Source organism: Pholcus phalangioides, unplaced genomic scaffold (genome assembly GCF_987345545.1).
Source record: "Pholcus phalangioides strain wild (caught in Gottingen) unplaced genomic scaffold, Ppha-v1.0 ptg000003l_1, whole genome shotgun sequence".
Classification (NCBI taxonomy): Eukaryota; Metazoa; Arthropoda; class Arachnida; order Araneae; family Pholcidae; genus Pholcus; species Pholcus phalangioides.
The window spans coordinates 42,551,605-42,578,243 of record NW_028301596.1 but is presented as its reverse complement, the minus strand read 5'-3'; the positions used below and the strand labels follow the sequence as shown (position 1 = coordinate 42,578,243).

General features: G+C 32.6%; 1 protein-coding gene across 6 annotated transcripts in view; it reads left to right on the top strand.

The window, feature by feature from the left end:
* The window catches only part of LOC149088632 (serine/threonine-protein kinase Genghis Khan-like), an 87,078-nt gene that overhangs the window by 25,827 nt on the left and 34,612 nt on the right, over positions 1–26,639 (top strand). For all 6 annotated transcript variants that reach the window (XM_089248287.1, XM_089248286.1, XM_089248284.1 and 3 more), the window contains exons 6-22: positions 5,514–5,756; positions 8,355–8,411; positions 9,069–9,212; positions 11,602–11,770; positions 13,780–13,862; positions 14,552–14,628; positions 14,728–14,861; positions 16,999–17,112; positions 19,615–19,772; positions 19,888–19,994; positions 20,443–20,578; positions 20,729–20,901; positions 21,948–22,089; positions 22,431–22,474; positions 23,398–23,503; positions 25,910–26,034; positions 26,451–26,559. In XM_089248287.1, the coding sequence (XP_089104413.1) occupies positions 5,514–5,756; positions 8,355–8,411; positions 9,069–9,212; positions 11,602–11,770; positions 13,780–13,862; positions 14,552–14,628; positions 14,728–14,861; positions 16,999–17,112; positions 19,615–19,772; positions 19,888–19,994; positions 20,443–20,578; positions 20,729–20,901; positions 21,948–22,089; positions 22,431–22,474; positions 23,398–23,503; positions 25,910–26,034; positions 26,451–26,559 (2,121 nt within the window). The remainder of the gene's footprint in view (positions 1–5,513; positions 5,757–8,354; positions 8,412–9,068; positions 9,213–11,601; positions 11,771–13,779; positions 13,863–14,551; positions 14,629–14,727; positions 14,862–16,998; positions 17,113–19,614; positions 19,773–19,887; positions 19,995–20,442; positions 20,579–20,728; positions 20,902–21,947; positions 22,090–22,430; positions 22,475–23,397; positions 23,504–25,909; positions 26,035–26,450; positions 26,560–26,639) is intronic.

Sequence of the window (26,639 nt, the reverse complement as noted above, 5' to 3'; positions counted from 1 at the left end):
GGAGACCGTTTTTTCTCCTGCTGGTTATAGGTTATATACTGAAAATAACAGTAATTTCGCTGCTGCCAACCGGCGTTCAAAGACGGCATACATCGAAAAGAGGATTGGTTTACTCGTTTAAATTACCGAAATTTTTCGGAGATCTTTGGGAAAAAATAGGATCTGTAAAAACTCCAGCTAATATATTCATAGTTTTGTCATCTAGCTACTATGAGGTCGTGTGGTTATCGTCGGCGGTTGCCGATCGTAACAATTTCACATCGTGAAAAACCGAATTTGGTGAACAGGCCCGGCTTGAGGGAAAAAATTTTCTGCCCATGCAGAACCTTTTTTTTGGCGCTACGGACCACGTTTGGACCACGTTTTTTTGGTCAACAAACCTTTTTCCACCCTTTCAACTCCATTGGGCACCCCTGCTTGAGTGACGCCCAATATGGCCGCACGGTCCGCCACTTCATTGGTGGGGGAGGGGCATGCTCTTAACAATAGGCAGAGGAAGGAGTTTGTACTAGGAGCATGTGCTCATTTTACATAACTTCTGTGAGATACCTTTTTTATATTAATGTCCTACCTTTCCAAAACATGTTGTTGGAGAGAATGAAATGTTTGCACCCTTTCTTGTTTTTTGCACTCCCTCTCGTGCATTGCTGGGATGGTACATTACTCCCTCACGTATTGCTGGAATGTTGCTTAATATTGTATCACCAACAGAACTATTGATTATGTGTGATGAATGGGTTGCACTACAATGCAAATAATTACAAGAAGTGAAATCAGTTCAGAGAATAGAGAGATAGATATTGGGCAGACATATTCAAACTTCGTAACTTTGAAAGCAGCCCAAAGTTCAAAATTTTGCCAGTTTTGGTGAAGGCTTTTTTATCTTCAGCATATGGTGACGCAGACAGTGAAAGAGAGTTCATTGTAAACAAATAAAGAAAGTCTGTTTGAACATTGAAAAATTTGTCCATCCAATGCTTTAATGAAATAAGACATACAAAATCTTATGTTCAAGGGCATAAAAAATTGGAAAAAAATTGTCATTGAGATACTGTACTTCTCAAAGCGACTCGTGATTCGCAATCTATTAATATGCTATTTTAGGTTGAGAAATTGTTTAAGTAAATAAGGTATTTATATTTTTCTCGTTTTCTGCATTTTGCTTTTAAATTTAATAATTCCTTTAAATTCTGTGAGAAGCCAATTTTTCACGGAAACTCTTATTATATTCTGCACTCACTTTTTTTGCTATATCAGGATGAATAAGATTTTGGTGTTCAAGCTACAGAAATTCTTGCTGTCTAGGTTTTCAGTATGCATGTTGCTTAATTTGAAAAGAGTCTAATAATTTTTATTCATCATTTCACTAATGTATGTTTTATTAGTGACAGATAAGATAATTCAGAAAAAATTTTAATGAATTTTAATTTGTGAAGGAAATTTATTTAGAGTTATTTGTTTCAACCATTTTTAGCAAAACTATGGGCATTTCACAGAAAAATTACTCCTTATATCGCAGATATAGTTCATGTTTAGTTCTGCTCCATTTTCAAAATTTCTGCTCCGAAAATGAAATTTTCTGCTCCAAAATGGATGAGGGGCACTTGCACCCCTGCTGTTGTGGAATTGTATTTGTATTTTCGAATGTGCATCCTGAGCTTAAACTAATAATTCTTAGTAACCTTATCAGTAAAGACATATTTTTTTACCTTCACATATTTTGAGTAGAAGCTGGAAAGTATTAACTTAATTCAAAGCCACAGTTCATAAAAGCGGAGATAGATTTCAAAAACTGGGTGAGCAAGATGATGATTATGTCAATTCATAATGCATATACATTCAATCAGTCATCTCAGTCATTGACATTGGGGAGCACAGCCCCCCATGTCCGCATCTCCATATTACTCCCCCCCACGTAACTCCACCCATGCCACAATTCCTTGTTTAAAATTTTAACACTAGAAAGACAGACATTTTGTTCTATCTAGAAGTACAGATACTGGTCAAAATGATCGGAGGTTGATTTTCGCTATAAAATCTTAATTTTTGTAAATTTTTTTAATTTTTAAATGTAGATATGGGTGTAGGTAAGCAATAGAATATAAAAACTCTGGGTATTTCAAATAAATTTTACAATTACATTTTATTTTTAACCTCTTTGCTCCAGAGGCATACACCAGTGTGTACCTATTTTTTAAATTTTTAATGGTTTTAAATAGGTTTTAATGATTCTTTTTCAAGTTAATATTTTAGGTATATGCGTAAGGATACCTAATTAATTAATTTTTTTCTAATTTTTTTCGTTTTGAACATACAATGTATTTTGACATACAATGAACACAAATCAATTGAAAAAAAAATTAAAATTAATGGTCAGTTTTGGCTCAGGTTTGAAAAGTATAATACCTACCCAAATGTTCCTCATTGCATAACTGATAAAAAAAAATATTTACATTTTAAACATTTTAATTGAAATTGTATAACACTTTCTACACTTTTCAATACCTTCATTACATCAGAAACACATTTTCAGCATACAGATTTTTTATGAATTGAAAATTTGTTTTTGTTAATATACTAGAGAAAAACGATATGTGTAGACCCAAAATTGGAAAAAGGAACCACGGCTAGATGTGTTCTGTAACTGTATGGAGGAACCTCTAGCCGTGGTTCCTTTTTCCAATTTCGGGTCTACACACATTTTTTTCCTAGTATATTGTCTCACCCAAAAGGTAATTCATTTCTGTTTGTTTTGTTGTTGCATAGCAGGACCTGACAATGATCTATTTTTCCTGGTACAGTAGCGCTTATTGTTAGGTAAATTCTGATTCCTGAACAAATAGGGCTCTATAAGCTTTTTAAATAGTTTGAAGAAGGAAATGAACTCTTTGCAGCTTTATTTTTCCCCTACAAATCAACCAAGCATTTCTTGAGGCTACACCAAATGTTGTGGAAAACATGCACTGGCTAATGAGCAATATGCACACGGAATGCTTTTGAGCCATCTGATCAACACTATACTTTGTTTCGTCATACAACTTGATGGTTTCATAATTTTTTCTCACTTTCAGAATATATATTTCAAAGCATTGAACATAGTAGAAGAATATTTTCTCTTTTTTTTCTTAACCAAAAAACACAAAATGTTATGTCTTTATGTGTAAACGCATCAAATGCATTTCATATAAAGGAGTTACTGATGAATTTCAAGTAAATTTTTTTTTTGATATTTTATTATTATTAATGATATATTAATTATTATTTGATATATTAATAATACTACCAAGGTAGTATTATTCTGCTTAAGTATTTCAGCAAGTAATTGATAATGAAAAACAATCATTATGTCCTCAAAATTCTACTAGCTTTCAAATAATATTGTTATTTGTGTGCTACATTTTTGGTCATATTAGTATTTTTATTTTTAATTAGTCGATCATTAAGGATGCTTTCAATTAGCCATTAGGATGCTTTCAATTAGATATTGAATATATCTGCATTAGTAGAACTTTGATGCCACTATTCAACAAAATATTCACTGCACATGACTATAAAAGGGCCTATAACATTACCTGTCAAATCGACCGGTGATAGTCCTTCTAGGTATAACTAAAAATATCTCGGCTGATTTTTAAAAAAAAATTATGATAGTTGGACAGTATAATATTTAAGCATTTTTAGGAAAAGTTGTGACCTGTGTGATGAAAATCAAGCAAGAGGATCGAAAACTGTCAAAATATCTCGCATTCATTTCTAGTGTTAATAAACTCAACATACAAGCTCTCTACCCCATTGAAGTATGAAGACCACATGAATTGGGGGACATATCTATATAACAGTGTAGAAAAACAACCTGGAATTTATTTAAAAAAAATCAGTTATCCTATCATTATACAGAAACAAAGTTTGCAATTTATATTGTAGTCTTTTGTCGAAATAAATAAATCTATATATATATATATATATATATATATATATATATATATATATATATATATATATATATATATATATATATATATATATATATATATATATATATATATATATATTAATAAAAAATTAATTTTCTGTTTGTGTGTTCTCTACAATTTTAGATAGATCGCCAAATTTTGCATATATACCAAACCGGATCTGACTTGAATTATAGGCTACTTTAAAAGTTTGTCAGATCAGGGCAAATGCCTGAAATGGGCAAAAAAACTGTCGGCAACAATGGTTTCTGGGCCTCAACAACCATTTTCAGAATGTTTATTTTATGTACCGTGGTTCCCCAGCAATGCATTTCAGACATGTATATGCCTTTACAATGGTTTGTCACTCTTTTAATGCTGCCAGCACTATGTATTATGTATATATTATGCTTATGCCTTTATAATGGTTTTGTCACTTTTTCTATCCCCTCAGTAATGAGGCTTTTTGAATAGACGTCATAATCAGCATCACTTTGAGGGACAGGCAAAGGATGATCCCCACAGAAATCATTGTTAAAATTGCAGATTTTACTATAAAAATACGGAAATTTATTAAGGTTTTCCGCCACATTAATAATTTTAAAAATTCAATTGAATCCACAATTTTTGAAATATTGAGTTAAAGATGCATATGTGAAGCCCACAAAAAATTAAATTAAAATTAAAATAATTAGCCAGACCTACTTTTGAGTTGGATATCCATACAATACTGTAGATTTCTACTGTTTTTTTATATCTTCTCAAGCATGAAAATTAATGTCTCAGTATTGTCTTTAAATATTCAACTGCATAAATTCATATAGTTTAGGCTGCTTTAAAATTAATTATGGGCCCATAAAGTACATTGAAAAGATTCCTCAGCTTTAACAAGGCATTTTTTGAAGCAGAAATAAGCAGATGGATAACTTGCAGTTCAAGTGGGGGGGGGGGGGGGGAGATCAAAATATCTAGCTCCCCTTGAAAAAGGGGGAAAATCATTTTTACGTTTCTTTAATCTAGATTTATTTCTTTCATGAGTCGTGCAGGAAGTCTCCATATTGGTTAACTTGAACACAGTTTGTATGTCCCTCAAAGAAAGAGGGAGATATCACCTGTCCAAAAAGCCTCATTAAAGATTAAAGAAAACCCAGGCAGCGCCGGGTATTATAGTTAGTAAATAAAAATAGTGAAAGAGGTTAAGCCGCATACAGCACTCACACAGAGTAACATATACTTCCATCTAACCCACAGCCAATGAAACATCACATATATATAATCGTTTTGTGAGTAATTTGCATACCCCACCACTATAAAAAAAACAACCAATGATCACTGACTTGGCTAATTGAAAGAAATGTTTTTAGAGCTCAATACCTACAGATATAATATAAGCAAGTGATGTAGTATAAACTACTAATAAAAGTGATTCTTTCATTTGATAAACTTTTATTTGATTAAAGTTTTTAGCTTTTCAAATCTTTCACAACAATTTAATATATTTTTATTTAAAACTTCTATCAAATCAATATGCATGTGATATGACTGTTCTTTTCTTTTCAGTATTTTTTAATGGACTATTACTGTGGTGGTGATCTTTTGACTCTTCTGAGCAAGTTTGAGGATAGACTTCCTGAAGATATGGCCAAATTTTATATTGTTGAAATGATTTTAGCAATAAACTCCATTCACCAGCTTGGTTATGTTCACAGAGACATTAAGCCAGACAATGTTCTTCTTGACGCTAGTGGTCATATACGCCTTGCTGACTTTGGGTCATGCCTCAAGCTTCTTGAGGATGGATCTGTGTGTATTTTCAAACACCTTTTTATTTTCTTGTCCTGATGGCTTACTGAAAATTACTCATTCCATGAAAACAAACTTGAGATTTCATGGGTGTGGTGTCATCAATTTGAGATTATACTCCCTAATCATTACTTTAGGACAAAATTTCATTTTCTACTAATGCTTGTTATTGAAATGAAGAGAAAAATTTTGTTTATAAATTTATGTGAAACATCTTGAAATTGTTCACTCATGTTTGTATTATAAATATGCAGTGCTTTAATTTTTTGATAACGCTACACTAGGCTATATAAATGTTTTTCAGTACAATTCAAATTCAGTAATCTGTACTATGCATAAATACCATAACTTCCTACCTATAATTCATGGATCATACATTAAAAACATCCAAATTTCATATTGTGGATTAAAAACTGCTGTGCATTGTTTAAAGCTCTATTTTCTGAGAGAAGTAGTGATAGATATCCATTAGTGAACATAAAATGTTTCATTGGTGGCAGATAGCTAACAGGAATTTGCAAATGCAGATATATGAACTACTTTGAGAGATCCATGTTTTTTTTGTTTTTTAATCAAAGCCTAAAAAGATTGCAGTTAGTTTACAAACGTTAAGTGCATCATCTTGATGCCACCTTTGATGATAAAAAAAAGACCTTAGATCATTGGAGATCTTGATGTAATATTTTATTGAATAATCTTCAATTATATATGTAGGGTTTTTAGTTTTAGTTCTTTTTATTATCAGTAGATAGGGGGATAAATATTATGAAGATGAAGAGATTGGGTTTGGCAACAGTGAGTTTGCCAGGAGAAGTTGGCGGGAAAGGCTGCGTTTTTGTTATGTCTGTCTGTGATTATCTTGTATTTTTTGTGCGCATAGTAAATGTTTAGAAAATGGATGCTGTGTGTTTTTCTCTATGAAGAGCCTACATATATATGTACAGGGTGCTCTGTTAATGGACTGAGAAACTCAGTGGGTTGCTAGTAGGCATCAATAGGAACAAAAATTGCAATGGAACATAGTGTCGCAAACCACTTTGAGAGGGTGGAAAAACGTATGCAAGCTCTGAGTCCAGAGGAGATGAAAGGTGGATGTCAATTGATTGCTGAAGGCATTCATGGGTTCACTCACCATATTTGATGTAAGCAGCGTTCCAAAACGCATATGCTGGGATAGGATCACGCACTGTGGATGACGTAAATTAGCGATATTGTGGTAGTAAGCACGTGTAGCAGTTAGTTGTCGGTTCCATGAGTATTGTGATGGCTGACTACACGAATGAGGAATATGCTGATATGCATCTGATTTACGGTCGAGCAAATGGCAATGGGTGCTTAGCACAGCACATGTACCAACAGCAATATTCAATAAGGCATTGCCCGCACTATACTACCTTTACCATGATCAATTGACTACTATGGGAGACAGGGACCTTCCACCCAGCATGACATGAAAGAAAGATGCAGGGAGATCGCAATGTACGCACTTCTCAAATGGAAGAAACCGGGCTGTAATAGTTTGCAGATTTTTCATGGACAAGTGCACGAGCAGTTGCAGCTGAACTCGATGTTCAGCACACTGTGGTCTGTAATGTTCTGCATAGTCAAAAGATGTACCCCTTCCACATCTAGGAGGTACAACTCCTAACTGAAGATGACTATTCCCGGTGTGAACAGTTCGTGCTGGATGCTTGACGCCGCCACCACATTCTAATCCACAATTTCCTGCCACTGTTTTATTTACTGATGAGGCCAGCTTTATGCGAGAAGACATTGTCAACACACATAATGCACACATGTGGGCAATGGATAATCCCCATGCCAGTGTACTGTGGAAATCTCAAGAGAGGTTTAGTGTCAACGTGTGGGCAGGAATCCTCTGTGATTATCTCTTGGGGCCGTATTTGCAGTCCAAACGCCTGAATGGAGCAACATACCTTTTTTCTCTGCAACAAATCCTCACAGAATTGTTACAAAGTGTGCCAGCTGCAGTGCAGTGAGGCATGTGGTTCATACATGATAGTGCCCCTGCACAATTTTCCCACGAGGTGCTTAATCACCTTGATGTTACATACCAAAGGAGGTGGATTGGATGTGTGGGACCTGTTGCTTGGCCTCCACATTCGCAGGATCTCAATCCATGTTACTCTTTTTCTATATCGTCACCTTAAATCACTCATTTATGCGACGCATATGGACACACTGGAGAATCGTATAGCACAGATTGTCGTTGCTGTGGCAGGCATCAAAAGCATACCTGATATCTTGGAGCGCGTCCAGGAATTGTTTCTATGTTGTTGTAGACCGTGCAATGACGTCAGTGGCTACCACTTCCAACAAATCTTGTAATAATAATTAATCAAATAAATATTTTTGTAGTTATTGTACTTTTTGTTGTTCCAGTGTGACGGCAAAACCTGCATGCATTTTTCACAATTTTCACCTTCTCAATATGGCTTGTGACACCATGTTCCATTGCAATTTTTGTTCCTCTTGATGTCTACTAACAACCCTTTAAATTTGTCTGATCCATTAACAGAATAATGTATGTGTAAATTTTTTTTTGTATCACAAGTTTATAACTTTATATATTTTCAGGTTCAATCAAATGTTGCAGTTGGCACTCCAGATTACATCTCCCCAGAAATACTCAGAGTAAGTTTTCTCTTTTTTTCTAACTATTTTCATTATTATTTACAACATATTTACTCTATTTTTTTTCTACCAATATCTGTATATTGATGATCTTGAAGGTCTATGGCAGTGATGGGCAAACTTTTTTAGAAGTGGGCTAAAAAAAAAAAGAAAACATTTTGGCATGCCAGACATATTTAAACATTGATTCATAATTGGAATTTTTATGCTTAAAAATGAAGTGGCGGGATCTATTGTATACTTTAGATACCACCACAGTTTCATTGCAAATGGGAGACAATGGTTTATCCTTTACTGCTGTGAAAAAAATAAATAAGTATACTTAATAACTTTATACATATTCATTGCATGTGTGTTCCATTTTTTGCATATGAAAGTTTTTAAATATTATCTATTTAAGTTCTCAACTATATTTTCTATATGCGAAAAAAAGAACACTCCCTCCCCATTAAATGAATTTTTTTAACCCTTTAAGCTGCAATTAGAAATCACTACATTCTTCTTCAAAATGCTGTATCTATTTGATTATCTTTTTTAATTAAGTAGGTTTCCTTCCGATTTTCAATAGGTGCAAACTTATGGGTGTAAGGAAAAGTTTTCCATTGACAAATTACATAAATGTGAATAATAATAAATATTTTTATATTTTTTCTTCAGGCAATGGAAGATGGGCAAGGAAAGTATGGTCCAGAATGTGATTGGTGGTCATTAGGTGTATGCATGTTTGAAATGCTGTATGGGGAAACCCCGTTTTATGCAGAGTCTTTAGTCGAAACATATGGAAAGATAATGAATCACAAGGTATGAAGCAGTAATTATGCTAACTGTTACATTTTTTATGATACATGTTTACTTATGATTCACAACTGCTGTGCACATGATTATTCCAGGGTATTCAAATCAGGGTTGTGGGATTTGCTTCCTGGGTCGGTACCCATTCTCCTCTTCCCAGGCTGAATTTTTTGGCCTAAAAAAATAGTTTTTATTTTTGGGCAAAATTAGTTTTTTAAAATGAAAGTTTAATTTGAGGTTTATTCAATTAAAAAATAGCATATTGCATTGCTTAAGAAATATATACTCAAGTGAAAGACTTCAATGAATTTTTTGGAAGGGAAATAGCAAAACATTTTTTTATGTAGCAAGCATACGTTTACACACACAGTATCACAACAGTATTTTTAACTGTTAAAAATTTTGATGAGATTGAATTACTCATTTTAAGGGAGCTTAAACTTTGATGCATTATTGAGAAATGAGAAAAAAGGAAAATAATATAATTTGCAGCTGATTAGGTTATTACAGCTGTCATTCAATTAGTATGATTCTGTTAGGCTAAGTGATAACCCTTGGGGGAGAACTCTCTGAAATTGGAAAATTTGGTATACCACCCTTCATTCAGGGGACACAACTAGTTATCTTGTCCTCTTATTTTTCAACAACCCCAAGGTTATATCAATACAATACAGTACAGTAAAATAATGCTTTATTTGTACTTCAAAGTAGTAAAACTACTTTTCAAGGTAGCAAGCATAGTTCTGATATACCATAGAAAGAGGGGAGAAATGAAAGGAAGTTTTTTCTCTCTCTGCCTTTTCTTTGGGAAAGAACGCATCCCCTGGGACATGTGAACCAAATTTTTAGGCATCCTTTTCCAAAATTTCGGGTATTTGACACGCTATAGTGCATCAGCGACATCTCTCATCTTCTGATGTGTTTTTGTCACCCGGGTCTGCCATAAAATTCAGCAATAATTTTGGTATCAGTTAAGGTACATCAAGTTTGTAGTGAACTGCCTATTTTTTTTCTCAAAAAGTCTGAAAATGAAATTTCTAGCTTCAAGTGTTATTAGTAATGTTCTAAAATTTTATCTTCACCATTTTTCTGCAAATCATTGAAATTTGAGTTAATCACCAGATCTGATCCTTCATCATTGAGATGACTTGATTCCAAACCCGGAGCAATTTTAAATTGTCTGTTGGCTGACTTTTTGATGTTTTAAACAAGGCATCCACCCCCCTCCTCTCCATCAATCAATAGTATCCGCCTATGATTGACAAGATCCACCACAATGGGTTGAAAAATAAACAATCATTTCTGATCAATTTCTTTCACCCTAAAAAGTTGATTTGTGCCAAAGAAAAGGAATTTCTGCGTTTTTATTACTATCATCGTGTGTGGCCTGGCTTTTAAGATAAAGAGTTCTGTGAAAATTACTTTGAGTTAGAGAGGTGAAAATACATTGATTTAGTACAGTAAATGTGGGAATTTTCTTCGGATATAGAGTTTTACAGAAAGAGAGGTTTGACTGTATTCCATTTTATTAATCAAATATAATTTTAATGCATGTGAGGCACATTTATATTCAGACATAATAATGTAAATATATATGCACTTATGTAAGATAATTTGCATCTAAAGAATAAAAAAATTTAAATTCCTCCCCCCCCCCCCCCCGAAAAAAAACCCCTCAGATTTTTTACCCATTACACCCAGGTTTTTTTTATAAAACCCATTTGGGCTGGGTTTTTGTTTTTAACAATCCTGATTCAAAAATACATACTGCATGTAGACTTGCTTCATACTGTTATTAAAAATCTTTTACAATTTCCTCAATGTTTATTCATGTTATATTTCTGTTGATTCATCAAATTTATGTCAGCAATAAAATGAAATCAAAATGAACATTCACACTGTTTGAAGTTTTGAACATATTTTTTTCTTTGTACAGTCGAATCCCATTATAACGAACGGCAAGAGACCGAAGGAATCACTTCATTGAAACAAAATTTCATTATAAAGTAATTCCAGGTTACCAAGCATTGTTTCCATGTAAACTTATTTGGGGGATTAGAAAAGTGTTCGTTAAAAAAAACGAGATTTTCATTAATACGGGATTCGTTAAAACAAGATTTTCGTTAAAACAGGATTTGACTGTATATATTTTCTTAACATGCATGATTACAAGTGAAATAATGTGCATTTAAATTTTAATAATCTCTTATTGTGTACTTAAGCTGATTATGTAAATTCCTACAACCAAAAAAAAAAAAAATAATAATAATTTGAAATGTTTTCACACAGCTTAACCAAGTTCTAGGTTTAGATCTTCAATTGGATACATATGTTCAATATATAACTAAATTTTTTATATTTTGAAGTTCTTGAAACTATTCTTATTATGGCTACTTAGAATTGTTTTGACTTCCCGGATGACCCAACTGTAAATGTGTCTGAGGATGCCAAAGACCTGATGAGGAAGTTGATATGCGGCGCAGAATGCCGGCTAGGTCAGAATGGCCTAGAAGATTTCAAGAATCATCCATGGTTTGTTACTGTCGACTGGGAAAATGCAAGAAACGGTTAGTTTTTTTTTTGGTCTTGCTGTTTGCAGTTACCATTGTATTTTCTCAAGATATTCACGATTTCGTTACAGTGGCACATATTAATAGACACACATCCTAACATCCTAACCAAACGGTGACCCAGTTCATATTCCAAGGAATTTCAAGAATAATTAATAGACATACAGTAAAGCCTCGATTATCAGACATAATTAAGAGTCTGCATTGGTGAATTGAGATTTGCAAATAATCAAATATGCATTCATTTAAAAGTCTCGTATAATCCATTCTGATTATATTTGAATATACCGATGCTTTCAATAGATAGAGTAGAAACCCCCCCCCCTCCCCATGTTTATATGAATTTCAAGAGGCAGAGTCAAAGCATCCTATGAATTCGGTAGTCCCACAACTGAAACATTTTTAATGAATGATCCCCCCCCCCCCAACAGACATAAAATATTATAAAAGTCAGTAGGTTTAATTGCATCTCCGATTCTGCTGTAAGAAAGTACAATAGATGCTTGATAATCGGGCTGTTCTTCAATCTGGCCTATCCAGTAATCTAACGTTTTTTAGGCGGGCTTTTTTTGAGCATATATAGAAGAGGAAAATATGTCACTGTATGTGCTGTATATGTGTGCACGTAGAAGTTTAGTTTATGTAAATGGGCTTTTTCAATTGATATCCAGTAATCTGGTAATTTTGATAATCCGGCACAATGCGGTCTGATATGTGCTGGATTAGCAAGAGTCAACTGCAATTTTAATCATGCTTCAGGAAAATAAAATTGAATTTTTTAAAATCACATTTTTCAAATTGTGGAACCCTTGGGGCTCCGTGCACACTTTCCGGGGGCTCTGAGGGTATCTTAAATAAATAAATAAATAGAAATTATATACTAAAAAGAGCTCAGGGAATCAATAAAGCTTTAGAATACTGCTGGTTTAAATAAAATGTGTAGAACATTACTTTTGCTTTTCTCTCTGAAAGACTGGGTACTATGTTTATGTATACCATATGTCTCTTATTAGCATGCCTGTACCCTCCGAATGCTTACAATGTGTGGACTCTCCCACCCTCTGGGGATAACGCTGAAAACATTGGGGGGGGGGGGGAAGGTCCTTGAAGAACATATGGTCGTCTTTCAAACAATAACTTTTGGGACTCCTTGCATCTGCATATTCTCAGAAACAAGCAATAAACAAATCCCTTAACTGTCCACTCTGAATGTTTATCAGCCAGCTTAATGGTTATTTTTGTATATGCCAACAATCACTTTGAGAAGTTTATAGTTTCAGTAGTGACAATATGCAAGAATTTTTTTCACTGTCTACAAAAATTACATGCATTTGAATACAAATTACATCTTTTAAAAGATTTAAAGTTCAAGTGGAAGTGAGAATGTCAAATAATTGAAGTTTTGTGTTGAGTAGCTGAAACACTATAACATAGATATATAGGAACCAATCACCACCAAAGACAAAAGTCCTATAAGTATGAAAGTTGTATAACTGAGAGACGTATAAACAAGGTTCCACTGTATGTTGACAATGTGGTCATCCTTTGCTTTCCTGGTACAATCACAAAGATTTTTTAACAGCATTGTTTATATCGGGTCACAATGTTGTCACTTCTCCAAGTTCAAGTAATTTTTTTAAGAATTGGTAAAAAGCAATAGTGTCGCTTAATTGTACTTACAAAGTATTTGTCTTCTAATTAACATCTTTCATTAATAATATAACTTCTGAATTTGATTATTTCAAAATCATGGGGGAGGGAGAGGAAATCAATAAAAAAACTGTTGATGACACACACTTATTTTTCAGTTATTTACGTTAATTTTACTATGAAGTTGGAAAATTAATTTGCTCACCTCAATATGTTGCTGATGAGCACAAAATAAACATTAAAAAGCAATAAGATGACACACACACACACTGACTGATTTAAATAAAAAATAATTATGAAAAAATATTTTTTGAATATTAAATATTTGTCAAACAGTTTTCTTTATTACATTGCAGCTACTGCTCCGTATATTCCTGAAGTCAATAGTCCTACAGATACATCAAACTTTGACGTGGATGAATCGGACCTGAAATCATCTGTAAGAACTCACGAACTTGTATTTTGTTTGACTGATTTTTATTTTCAGAATTTCAGTTATTATAATTCATTAAGCTATTCTCCCATAATCTTATGGTGAGAAATACTCAAACTCGTTAGTCCAAAAAAATTTTAAGATTGATTTAAAAAAAAAGTGAATTTTTGCTTATTCTTAAATTGGACTTGATATCCAAAACAGTTACCCGAATTTTGGTATATTACGTATACATTTAATTCTTCCTTTCTACTAATAGGGCATTTTGTAATTCTTGTATCATTTTTAAACAAGACCAAAGAGAAGAAACCATTGTAAAAATATTTGTTTTTACAAGTGTCTGTATAGCATTAAAAAAATTAGAAAGTTGTAGAATTTTTCCCATCATATATGATTGGATTTTTTTTGTATAAAACTTTAAACAATGTGCAGTTCAATGAGATGTATGTTCAATTCAATGTATTCACATCTAGAGTGATAGAAAAACATAAATTTAATGGAAAAAATTTAGTTCTACTTCTAGATTTATAAATAAGAAGAAGTAAAATGTAGATATAAGTAAATGAAGAAAAATAAGATTTTGTCCACGGATTGACAGTTTATTATTTTTTGTCAGTTTTTTTTCTCCTCTGTACAATATGTGTATTGAAATTTTTTTTTTAAATATCTATTTCTTTTCTCCCCTGTCTTACTAGGACTCATCACTTCCAAATGCAAACCCTGTGTTTTCTGGCTTGCACCTGCCATTCATTGGATTTACATACAGTGGGAGGTATATAGAAGATGCATTAACATTAATTTGTGAAATTATAGTATTCATGTGTTTCACTTCAAATAAAAATATATTACTAAATCATTCTCAATTTATCAGCAAAATTTCAGATCTTGGTTATAAACGATTTTTCAATAATCACGACACAACTGACGGCATCATAGATATCAAATTAGAACAAAAAGTTGATGAACTTGAGAAAGAAAAGAGGGAGCTTGCCAGAAAGATAAAAGGTAATGCATGTATTTAATACCTAATTTTAAACATCATATTTTTAATTCTGAATTTTAAAAATCACAATAGATGCAAAGAATGTTGAAAAGTTAGTATTTTTGTGTATCATTATATATAGAAAGTTGGAGAACATTAAAAAAAAGATACTTATCTTTGTTTCGCTAAAAGTATTTAATTCGGTTTTAATTTTCAAATTTAATTTGAAAATTTTGATAATCTTTTTAAAAATGGAAAAAGCTTTTATAACAAAATTAAACTGGGAACACATGTTATTATATTGTAAAATGATGGTCGGTGTGGTGTATACGATGCTTCGAACACAGAAAATTCTTTATTTTCCTTCTATACAAAACATTATTATGATTACATGCATAACTGACAACCATTAGCACTGGAAGTTTAAATCAAACTCTTCTAGAGAGTTTTATTTCAAACCATCTTCACAAGGCTCCAAGAAAGAGTGCTACTGTACCTCCTTGTAAACAGCTCACTTGTAACAAAAATTTTAACACAAATTTATATGTAACAAGCGAGCAGTTTACTAGGAGGAATAGTAGTACTTTTTCTTCTGATCTTAGTCAAGCCTCTACAAAAGTCCGTAATAATCCTTTAACAAAGACTTCATCATATTCTTTGCTGGATGTAATTAGTTTTTTAAGCTCTACTACTCGTATCTCTGGTTTGATAGATTTTCTCATTTCTTTGGCAAGGAGTCAAAGTTCCTCCTTCCAGTATTTTATGAGATACTAAATTTTTTCTCTCTTTTGTTCTTGGTCAACTATTTAGAATATCTGTTGAGCTGAACACACTCATTCGTCTGTTCTTTGAATGTTAAGTGCCAATGTGATGGCTAGTGTAGTGTGTATCGCACTTTGAACATCAAAATTCTTTACTTTTCTTTATTAGTACAAAACATTATTAATTGCTATTAATTACAAAACATTGTTATTAATGTAATTGAAATCAAATAATGTAATTATTATTAATTACAAAACATTGATTACATTCATAACCAACAACCATTAGCGCTGCTTCTTGAGAAAGAGTACAACTGTATCTCCTTGTGAACAGCTCACTTGTTACAAAATTAATTTTTTTTATGAATTACAGGAACTTCACAGTGTAAGGAAATATATATATACAGGGTGATTATAAAAAAACTATCCCGACATATGGGCCCCTAACTATCATACCATTCACAGAAACTGAATGAAATTTTGGCATAAGGTATTTTGATGTATGCGCTCAAGAATGATATGGAAAACAACAGTGTCACTCTAACAGTTACGGTTACAGTGAGAAAATTTCGAAAATATCAAATGGCAGCACCAAGTTTTTTGTATTGGAATGTGATCTCCATTGTGAAAAACCCTAAATAGCGTTCGAACGGCAACTGTAGCATGAAAATCACCGGCGGTAGATAGGCTAAAAGTGAGGACAACCAATAAGGACAGAGAAGCAGCATAAAATAAAGCATTTTATTGTGTTTCACAAATTTTCCACATGACCTTGTGGAGGACTAATCAGGCTGGGATCTCAGCCGAGGAAACGGTGTGATGAATGAAACGAACATTAATGCTCTGGTGCACGGCAAAGTCCTTTTTACTTTTTCCTTGCCTAGCTCCGGGGATTTTCGTGCCATTCCAACGCTATTTAGTGTTTTTCAGTATGGAGATCACATTCCAATACAAAAAAACTTGGTGTTGCCATTTGATATTTTCAAAACTGTAACCGTAACTGTTAGAGTGACACTGTTATTTTCCATATCATTCTTGAGCGCATACCTCAAATTACCTTATGCCAAAATTTCATTCAGTTTCTGTGAATGGTATGATAGTTAGGGGCCCATATGTCGGGATAGTTTTTTTATAATCACCCCGTATATATATATATGTTGCATAACAAAATGAAATAGTTTTATCCATTCACAATATGAAATTTTTTATTTATACTTTCTGTGGCATTATATCAAGACTGATAAACATTATGAGATTGTTGATTTATCGAAAACTTTTTTGTGTGCAACATAATTTTTTACAATATTATTTACTATGTAAAAAAAAAAATTAATAATGTGCTACACAATTTTTATTGAATAAACTGAGAAAACATTTTAAGATTTGTGTATGATTTCAGAGATGGCAAGTCTTGGATCAGATGGAGATCATATAGCTTTGAGGAGTCATTCTTCTGAAGTTGAAGTAAGAAAATTCCAAGACGAAGTCAATACTTTGAGGAAAAGGAATTCAGGTCTTTTGAAGTTTTTGGAGTTGTATACACAATATAATCCTTCCCTTTTTCTTTCTCAAAAACTAAATTAAATAATTTGTAAAATATCAGACCACCACCATTGGAATAAATGGTAATTATTTAAAAATAAAATATTGATAATGCAATAAAACGTAAATAAAATAAAGATGAGATGTCAGATTTCATACACAGGCTGGAAATATATTTGATAAATTCATCAACCAAAAACTAAAGCACATATAATTATAGTTATCACCATAATTATATATCTTTCCTGATGATATGCGAGGATGTTAATAAGCTCATTGTTCCTAAGAATGAGGGAGACTATTTAAAAACAGCCAATGGATACATTGGACCATTTTATCACCTGGATTCTTACTGTTGTGTGAAAATCTGGTTTTTGACACAACAAGCATCAAAAACAGTCTTAAACTGTCATCAACTAAACTGGCAAAAACCTAAATGAATGCTTTTGGATGTTTTGAACACGTTAGGTGTATAACATGATGAAAAACTTACTTTTTTGCATATCACAATATTTTATATTTTTAAACATTAATAATTAAACAAAATATTAATTATAATTTTCAGTTTTGAATTTTTTGACATAAAAGAGTCTGAAACATGGGCCATTCCCCAAAAAAGTGAACATTTCACATTTGTGAAATGAAAAATTCGAAGTTGAATTTTCAAAATAAAATTGATCTCAAATTCTAGTCAATGACTTGAAGGTTAATATGTTATAAATATTTTCCACTTTGTAATAATATTATTTGTTTAGTTTTATGACTGAAAGCCATGTATTTTGTCCACTCTGTTATGAAAATAAATATTTGCTGAATTAGCAATTGATTTTTCCTAATTTTTTTCTAAATAGTACATAGAAAAGTTTATTTTTTTTACATATATTTAGCTACTTAAAATAAAAACTTTTTATTTCTAACAGACAATGGTTATGGACGAGTTGATCAACTTTGCCCAAGATTATTAAGAAGTCTTCAATGAATAAGGCAAATACACGAAAAATAAAAAAATCATTTTTATTTTTCGTGGTATTTTGCTACTATTTTACGACGATTTTTTGTATTTTTCGTGTATTTGCCTTATTTGTTGAAGACTTCTTAAGACAATGGATAGTAATTTGTAATTTAACATCTTAGTTTGAAGTGTTCTTAAATTGTTTTGCCTGTGAATCCCAAAGCAGAATGTGGCAAAATCTGCCACGTACGTCGCAGAACAATTTGGAAAAATTTTAAGAAAAAGTGTAAAAAACACTATTACATGTATGGGGATTTTTATCACAACAAATTTCCAGTCAGCTGAGGGATCGTCGCAGAAAAGTGCTAAATATTCTGTTTTGGGGCCTGTGAAATGTTTCCTGTACAAGTGGAAATCATTGCAACAGAATGGGCATCATTGTAATAGAGTACACAGGAATGTTTAACTGTGACAAAGATGTGACAAGTACACCTTTATTTTCTCAAAAGTTATATACAAAATGTGATAGGTGACCCAGAGACTCCTGTATAACCTTTGAATAATATTCACCCCATGAGGAAATTCAAAAAACACCCCACCACCCCCATATAGTTTGAACTTTGGTTTGGTAAAAATTTTTAGATCTGGTTGGTCAAAGTGGACCCTGGTCTTGCTCAGCTGTATATTATATCATCAAGATGATTTTTCTTTTGCTTCAGAATTTTTTGTTGAAATTGAATAGTAATTTGATGTCAGTATAAATCTTGCATTTATGCCTCTAACACATAAAAATTTTATTCGCTTAAACCGTGATACACTTGTATTAGTAAGGACTAAAGTTTTTCAAAAACCTCAGTTCCTGGGGCATAGGTGAGTTAGAACAGTGACATCAGTGGTAATAGTATTATTATACCACACTTTTTTCATTTCTGATAGTACTAATAGGTGATATAGCCTATATTAGTTGCCAATAGGGTACTTTGGCAACTAGTTGAGGTACCATACGTACCTTACCCACTAGCAACTAGCTGAGGCTATATCACCTGAGGCACTATCAGCCCTTGCTTCTGTGCAAGTTTGTAGTGTTTGCCAATATGCATGCAGATGAGTGATTCATGCATCAAAATTCAGTTCTGCTCCTTCAAATTTCATTAAAGAGTGAAATTTTTTTTTACAATTTTAAGTAACTTCTTTTTATAGTAAAATTTCTTTCACTAATGAAAAAGAAAAAATACCCAAAGTTTTTCTGAGGTGGAAATTACTCTTCAAAATTATATTTTCGGATTTCATTCATGGGATGGAACTGTCTCAAAGTTGTTATTGAATAAACTTCTTTGATAAGAACATAATCATGCTATATCACTATGGGCTGACATCACTGTGAATAATTATTTACATGTATAGAATTATTCTTTTAATATACTTTTGAGTGATAGTTAAAATTTTTCATGTATCATTTGTAAATTAATACCCATAATTTTGATTGTAGAATACAGAGGGTTGATATTTTTGAAATTTCAGAACTTGAAAAAGAGCTACAGAGGTTCAGGAATGAGCACCAAAAGATTTTGTCTAATAGAAGACAGATGGAAAGTGCAGAGGATGATAAAGCAATTAAAATGAAAGAATTGGAGAAGCAATTGAAGTCTCTAAGAACAGAAAAAGATGATTTGCATAAGGTTAATATGAGTGTTTTATTTTTAAATTGACTTATATTTATTATAATAGCTTTCAAAGCATGTTAAAATTTACTTCATTCATTTAATTTGATTTACTTTTTTTTTTAAATCACAGGAAGCTGTAGAATATGAAGAAAAACTAAGGCTGCAAAGTAGAGAACTAAAAGAAGCACTGCATCAGAGAAAAACTGCTCTAGCAGATTATGCTGAAATCAGTAACAAGTATGTTTCTTATATACTTATATTCACCATTTTCTTAAACTAACAGGGAAAAAAAAATGTTTTTTCTGATGGAATTAGTAAGAATGTTTTTGCACAATCCATGCCGTATAATGCAGCAGTTAATCTGCGCTTCTTCTTAAGATTAGGACATTTTAATTCGATGATATATACAGTCTGATCTCAGTTAATGTGAAACTAAGAAGTGATCCAGACTTTGGTCATTTATCTATTTTTTTTTTTTATTTTTTTTCAACCAAACTTCATGATACTTAATAGTATTGGGAAAAAAAATTCACTTTGGGATAAAAAACATTTTGTGTAAAATAGCATTTCATTTTATGTGGTTTTATGCTAATGCAGTTTTATTGTATTTTAATTTTCACACCGTTTCATGTATATATTCCTTGATTGTTTTTTGATTAATATAATTCATTTGATTGATTTAAAGACTTTCAGAAGATAGAGTCACAAGACAAAAACTAACAAGGCAGCTTCGTGACAAAGAAGAAGAACTAGAGAACACAAAGCAGAAGGTTGATGCTCTCAGACAGGACATGAGAAAAGCTGACAAGTTAAGAAGAGAAGTGTGTTTTCTTTTCTGAAATTAATATTTTCAAAATTAGTGGTGGGGGGGGGGGGACTTCTGTATGATTTTTTAAAAATAATTTTTTTTAATGATAAATATGATAAGTCAGATGGTCAGGAATTTCAACAGCTTGTGCTGTTTTTTTCAGCTTGAAATTCAACTTGAAAGTTCAAAATCAGATGCAAGCCGGGAACAAAGATTGAGAGAAAGAACTGAAGAAAATATCAGGCTTTTAGAATCTGAACTTGATTCCCTAAAGCAGCGAAACATAGGCAGAGTATATGGCCATGGAAACCATGATTTTAACCAAGAAATCAACAGGTAAGTTGTGTTTTCATCACAATGCAAAACTAGTTTTGTTTTGACATGAATGTCGCTCTCCACTTGTTAATACAAGATATGCAGAAGACTGGATGTTGTGAAGATATTTATTATTTGAGATGTTAATTTTTTTAAGGAAGGAAAAAACTCATCTCTGCCTCTACCGGGAGTCGAACCCGGGTCCCTCGATTGCCGGACGAGTGCTCTGACCACTAAGCTACAGAGGAGATAGAGATTTTCCTTCGCTAGAGCGTATATATGCCGAACGGAACCATGCAATGGACGGTGAAACCGATCAGCTAATAGCTCATGGACGACGAGCCACCAGAGGGCTATATATATGACATGAATGTCGCTCTCCACTTGTTAATACAAGATATGCAGAAGACTGGATGTTGTGAAGATATTTATTATTTGAGATGTTAATTTTTTTAAGGAAGGAAAAAACTCATCTCTGCCTCTACCGGGAGTCGAACCCGGGTCCCTCGATTGCCGGACGAGTGCTCTGACCACTAAGCTACAGAGGAGATAGAGATTTTCCTTCGCTAGAGCGTATATATGCCGAACGGAACCGTGCAATGGACGGTGAAACCGATCAGCTAATAGCTCATGGACGACGAGCCACCAGAGGGCTATATATATGACATGAATGTCGCTCTCCACTTGTTAATACAAGATATGCAATATATGTTAAAAAAATTAACATCTCAAATAATAAATATCTTCACAACATCCAGTCTTCTGCATATCTTGTAGTTTTGTTTTAAAAGGAATACCATACTATATGCTGATTGATTTTCATACAAACAATATTTTAGGGATGTAAAAAAGAATTAAATTGTGTATTTTTATTAATTACATAACTTTAGTTAAAGGTATAAGATTTTCATGATATAAATAACTTTCAGGAATCTTTCTAAACTAACTTTCTTTTCTGTATCTCATGGTAACTCGATATTAAATATGCAGTGGAAATGGGCTATACATTCTAAAATGTTGAAATTCGAAATTCAAATGAATGAGACTTTTTTTTTTTCCTCAAACAGGCTTAAAGTAGAGTTAGAAAACATATCCGTACAGCATAAAGAAAATATCTCGCAAATGCAATCAAGACACTCTTTAGAAATGAAAGCTCTTGTAGAGCAGGTGCAAGAAGCAGAGTTAGCTAAAAACAAATCAGCAAAAGAGGTGCATGAACTTTTATGTGGATTTATTTGTTCATAGTTTTGATAGAAATTTTTTATAATTTTCAATGTTGTGTTTTTTTTTCTTTTTTTCAAAACTGAAACTGATGATGTGCTTTTGGTTTTATGCCCCAACCTCCCAAATCTGTGCTTACTTATTGAATTAATATCAAATTAATTTGACTGAAAATTTCAATTCTCATTTATAATGTGCAAAGCTTGTGGTATTTGCTATTTTGTTACCTTTTTTTAAAAAAAAATATATTTTCAGTGATTTTATTTTTATTAGCCTCTGTTAATGAATCAATTATCTTAAAAATAAATTATTTTCACTTATGTTTGCAGATCATTTTACTGAAGGAAAAAATTGAGAAAGTTCGAGAAGACAGGTCAGTTGTTTTCATTTCTTTATCTCTTCATAAGATATACATGAATAATTATCTGGTATTAAATTTTGTTCACCTTATATTTTAAGCAAAAAATTTATGAAATAATCTTGAATAAGATTTGATTTCTCATCCAAATGAAAAAAACAAAGCAAAAAAACCTGAGAAGTTGGTTAATGAAAGTGTATATATATTACACTTATTTGTACGTACAAGAACAAAGTTTTTATATTTAAACTTTGTTTTAAACATATTGTAGCCACATGCTGTTTGGAACGTAATTTATTTAAGGAAAATACAAATTACATCAGAGAGATAACAGTGCCTACAATACAAACGGCACGGCGTGGAAGCCATGACAACCACTTTCTCGTTCAAAAAAAACTTGAACACTACTGCCCTGAGAGCGAAAGAGCAAATCTCGGGGGCGTGCCACCTATATTCATGGATACGGCCCATCTTGACCGTCACAATATTTAATTCATTCAATACCATTTTAATTTACTTCATACCGTAAATTAAGCTATTTTTAAACATCACAATGCTTGTTTACAGCAAGGTGAGATGGGGAAAAAGTTTTGTATCTATAAACTTTCAGTCTTTATGTAATACACAACAATTCTAGTTTTAATTGAAAATTTTGATTCTTTTAAATATTTTTGATTCTGAAACTTCATACAGTCCAAATAGTTGAATTAACAATCATGGCAATAATGTTTATTCTTTGAATAAAAAATAGTTTTGTGTAAATTTTTTTTCTAATCAACTTTTAGAGTATTTAAAAATATTATTTTGTGTGTGCCTGTGTAAGAAGTAGTTTGAATAAATGTTTATGCCCTGTGAAGCACTCTTATTGTGATTACAATATTTAAAGTTTGTTATAAATGGAACTTAGATAAATATTTATTGCTAATTTGTATTTTAAGCTCTATGGAATACCAAGAACAGTTGAATGAAATGAAAAGGAATTATGAAAGGGAAAAATCTCTGTTGCGAGAGGAGGTGAAAAAACTCACCTTAGAAGTTGAAAAGGTAATGGGTTATAAATTTTTTTATGTGTATGTCTGAACTGTAAGTACCATAGATCACTGTTGTTGAGTAATATCTGTAAGTGTATTGTTGTATTGTATTATTAATTGTTTACGGAAAGCATTATGATTCAGTCTGCGTTAAGGGTGAATTATATATCTATGAATATGATGTGTGGTGTTATTTTACACTCCTTGAGAAGGACTTAAGCCTGATAATGGTAAAGCTCTGCTTCACATTCTGAGTAAGAAACCATTATTTCTACTATTAATTGTTCTAATTATACAACCTAAGAAGTCTGGAGGATTGAGATCTGACGAGTATGGTGGATGTTCAATTTTCACCATCCCCCTTTTTACCAGGAACTGTTTGATGATATTGGCTGTGTGAGGGCGAGCATTGTCGTGAACAAGAAACCATGAACCTTGTTGTGCGTACTGAGGTCGTACCCTGCGTAGACGTTTCATGAAACGGGTAAAAATTTCAATGTACCTTGCAACATTCATCGTCATTCCCTCAGGTAGAAATTCCTTGTGGATAATGCTTTGAATATCAAAAAAGGTGATTGGCATCGTTTTGATGCGTGATTTTTCTGCTCTGACCTTTTTCTGACGAGGTGATGCAAGAGAACACCATTCCATGCTTTGCCGTTTCGTTTCAGGGTCGTACCTGAGACACCAGGACTCATCCTCAGTGACAATACAGTTCAAGAAATTTGGTGACTCATCCTGTTCTCAGTTAAGAACCAACGCACTAAACAAGCACTTTGCAAAACAAGTCTTTCACGTAACACAAACGACTCTCAACTGAACAACGGTGGCGGCAGATTGTCAACACCTGCCCCTACACATGTGCAGCGTTTTGCTTTGCCAGTGTTGCCAGATCGGCCGTTCTGACTTCATTCACGAAACTTTATTGTCAGAGGTTGTATATAGTTGAGCGTGTGCCCCTTCTAGAATTTGTTGCAAAATTTGCTTCTGCATTCTGATTATTTCCTTACTCAAATTATACTTTATTGATTTAACCTATGACATGACCATATTAAGCAAAGTATTTACTTGTTAAATGATTGAAGATGATGTCACTCTCTGCTATTACTATGAAAGTTTCAGCAGTTGGCTGATGCAAAGATAGGCCCAAAAACAGTTGAATGTTCTTTATTGGATCTATCTTTGCATCAGCCAGCTGTTAAACTTTTGCAGGGCTCCCTCTCATCCTACTTTTGTCCTACTTTCTTTGTAGTTTGCCCTACTTTCTTTGTAGTTTGCCCTTTGATTGCCTTTTGTTTGCCTTTTGTTTTGTACTACTTTCTAGTTTTTGTCCTACTCTTCCTACCAAATCCCTACAAAATTCATTTAATTGATTTTAATTGAGGAGGGAATCATTGATATAATGCCGAATAATACAAATGTAGTAGATTGCAATTAATGATTCTGCTAAAGCAGAAATTGTATCATTTTCCAGGTTCTGTAGGGGTGTATGTGGACCATTTGGTATATTAATTTTTCTTTTGCTTAGTTTGAGGGTTCAACAAGTGGATTAGTGATTAAAAACTTTTGCCTGGTTGAAAAATAATAATTTTGTATTTACTACTTTATGGTCTTGGACAGTAACTAACATTCATCATTCCAAATGATGGTGCAAATAATTAAACAACATTTACAATGCTCAGCAAAGAGCTAAAAATGAAAGTGCTTCATTTGTCAAGAACAATTACACTGGCATTGAACACTAAAATTTAAACTAATCTTTTTAAATAAGGGATGGACAACAAAAAAAAAAAAAAAACCACCTGGTCCATCTTGAGTTATTTATATCAAATCTTGTAATTTACACGTTTTGTACTGTGATTTGGAAGTAGTCTCGAAACAGTGTCATTCTTAAAAAACTTACATGCCTTTATAATTTGCTGTGTGCATTGTCGAAGAGAGTTGACAGATTGGACTGTGGAAGATTCCAAAAAATAATAATATATATTGTTAGGAGAGGCAGAAAAGAATTATCTGTAGTTGCTAGTACACTGTTTTGGAAAAATAATGTTTTTGTAACGAAGTCATATTTCTCTGTCATTTTACTTTAGCTCAAGTCAATCTTACAGGATACTGAAATAGTGCTATGAAAAAAAAAAATTTTTTTAGGGTTTTTTTTAAAAATTATGCTAAGATTATGTTGTTGTCTGGGAGGGGGGGGGGGCAGCTATCCTAATTTTTCTAATTTTTTGAGTGGGAGCGCTGCTTTCATTGTCAAATGCTGCTGTGAATTAGAGAGGCAGCTCAAATTTTAAATATGAGTCTTTAATGCTCAAGTTTATTTTTGCTATTTTTCAGCTCTACTAGGATGATGAATTATTTTGGAAATCAAATTATCTGTATTTACTGTGAACTAAATTTAAAATATCATTTATTTTAGTCTTCTAAAGCTCTTTCAAAGCAGACAGAGGAAAAAAAGCGGTTGGAGGATGATTTCGTTCAGATTCGAGATAAGAAGGATTCCATTAACCAGTGGGAAGCCCAGATCAGTGAAATAATACAATGGTATATGCTGATATAAAATTTCATATTGTTTTGATTAGAATGGTGCATACTATTATGAAACTATTTTAAGTGGATTATTAGAATTAGTGACTTAAAAAAACTCGTTTTAAGAAATTGGGTACTGTTAAAATTTTTTAAATTTGAAAGTATTCCATTTTCCCATCCTAAAAGCTCCCATTTATTCCTGTATGATATAAACATTTTAAATGATTTTAAAGTTTTGAACATTCTACAATGTCAAGGAAACAGTTATTTTCCGGATATTATGCTGAGGTGAGCTCGGAAAGAAAAGTCATCACGTCTCCGCCGGGACTCGAACCCAGGCCTCTTGCATAATATCCGGAAAATAACTGTTTCCTTGATATCTCTGGCTGAGAAAGAAGCCATCTATATCTCTCTATTCTACAATGTTTTAGGGTAAGTGATGAGAAAGATGCAAGAGGATATTTGCAAGCATTGGCTTCTAAAATGACAGAAGAATTAGAAGCTTTGAAGATGACAGGCGTTTCTTCAACACAAACAATAGTATGAATCAATGCAGTTGTTCTATCACTAATTTTGAATTGCTCCTGCAGATTTCTAAATATCGAGAAATGTTTTTAGAC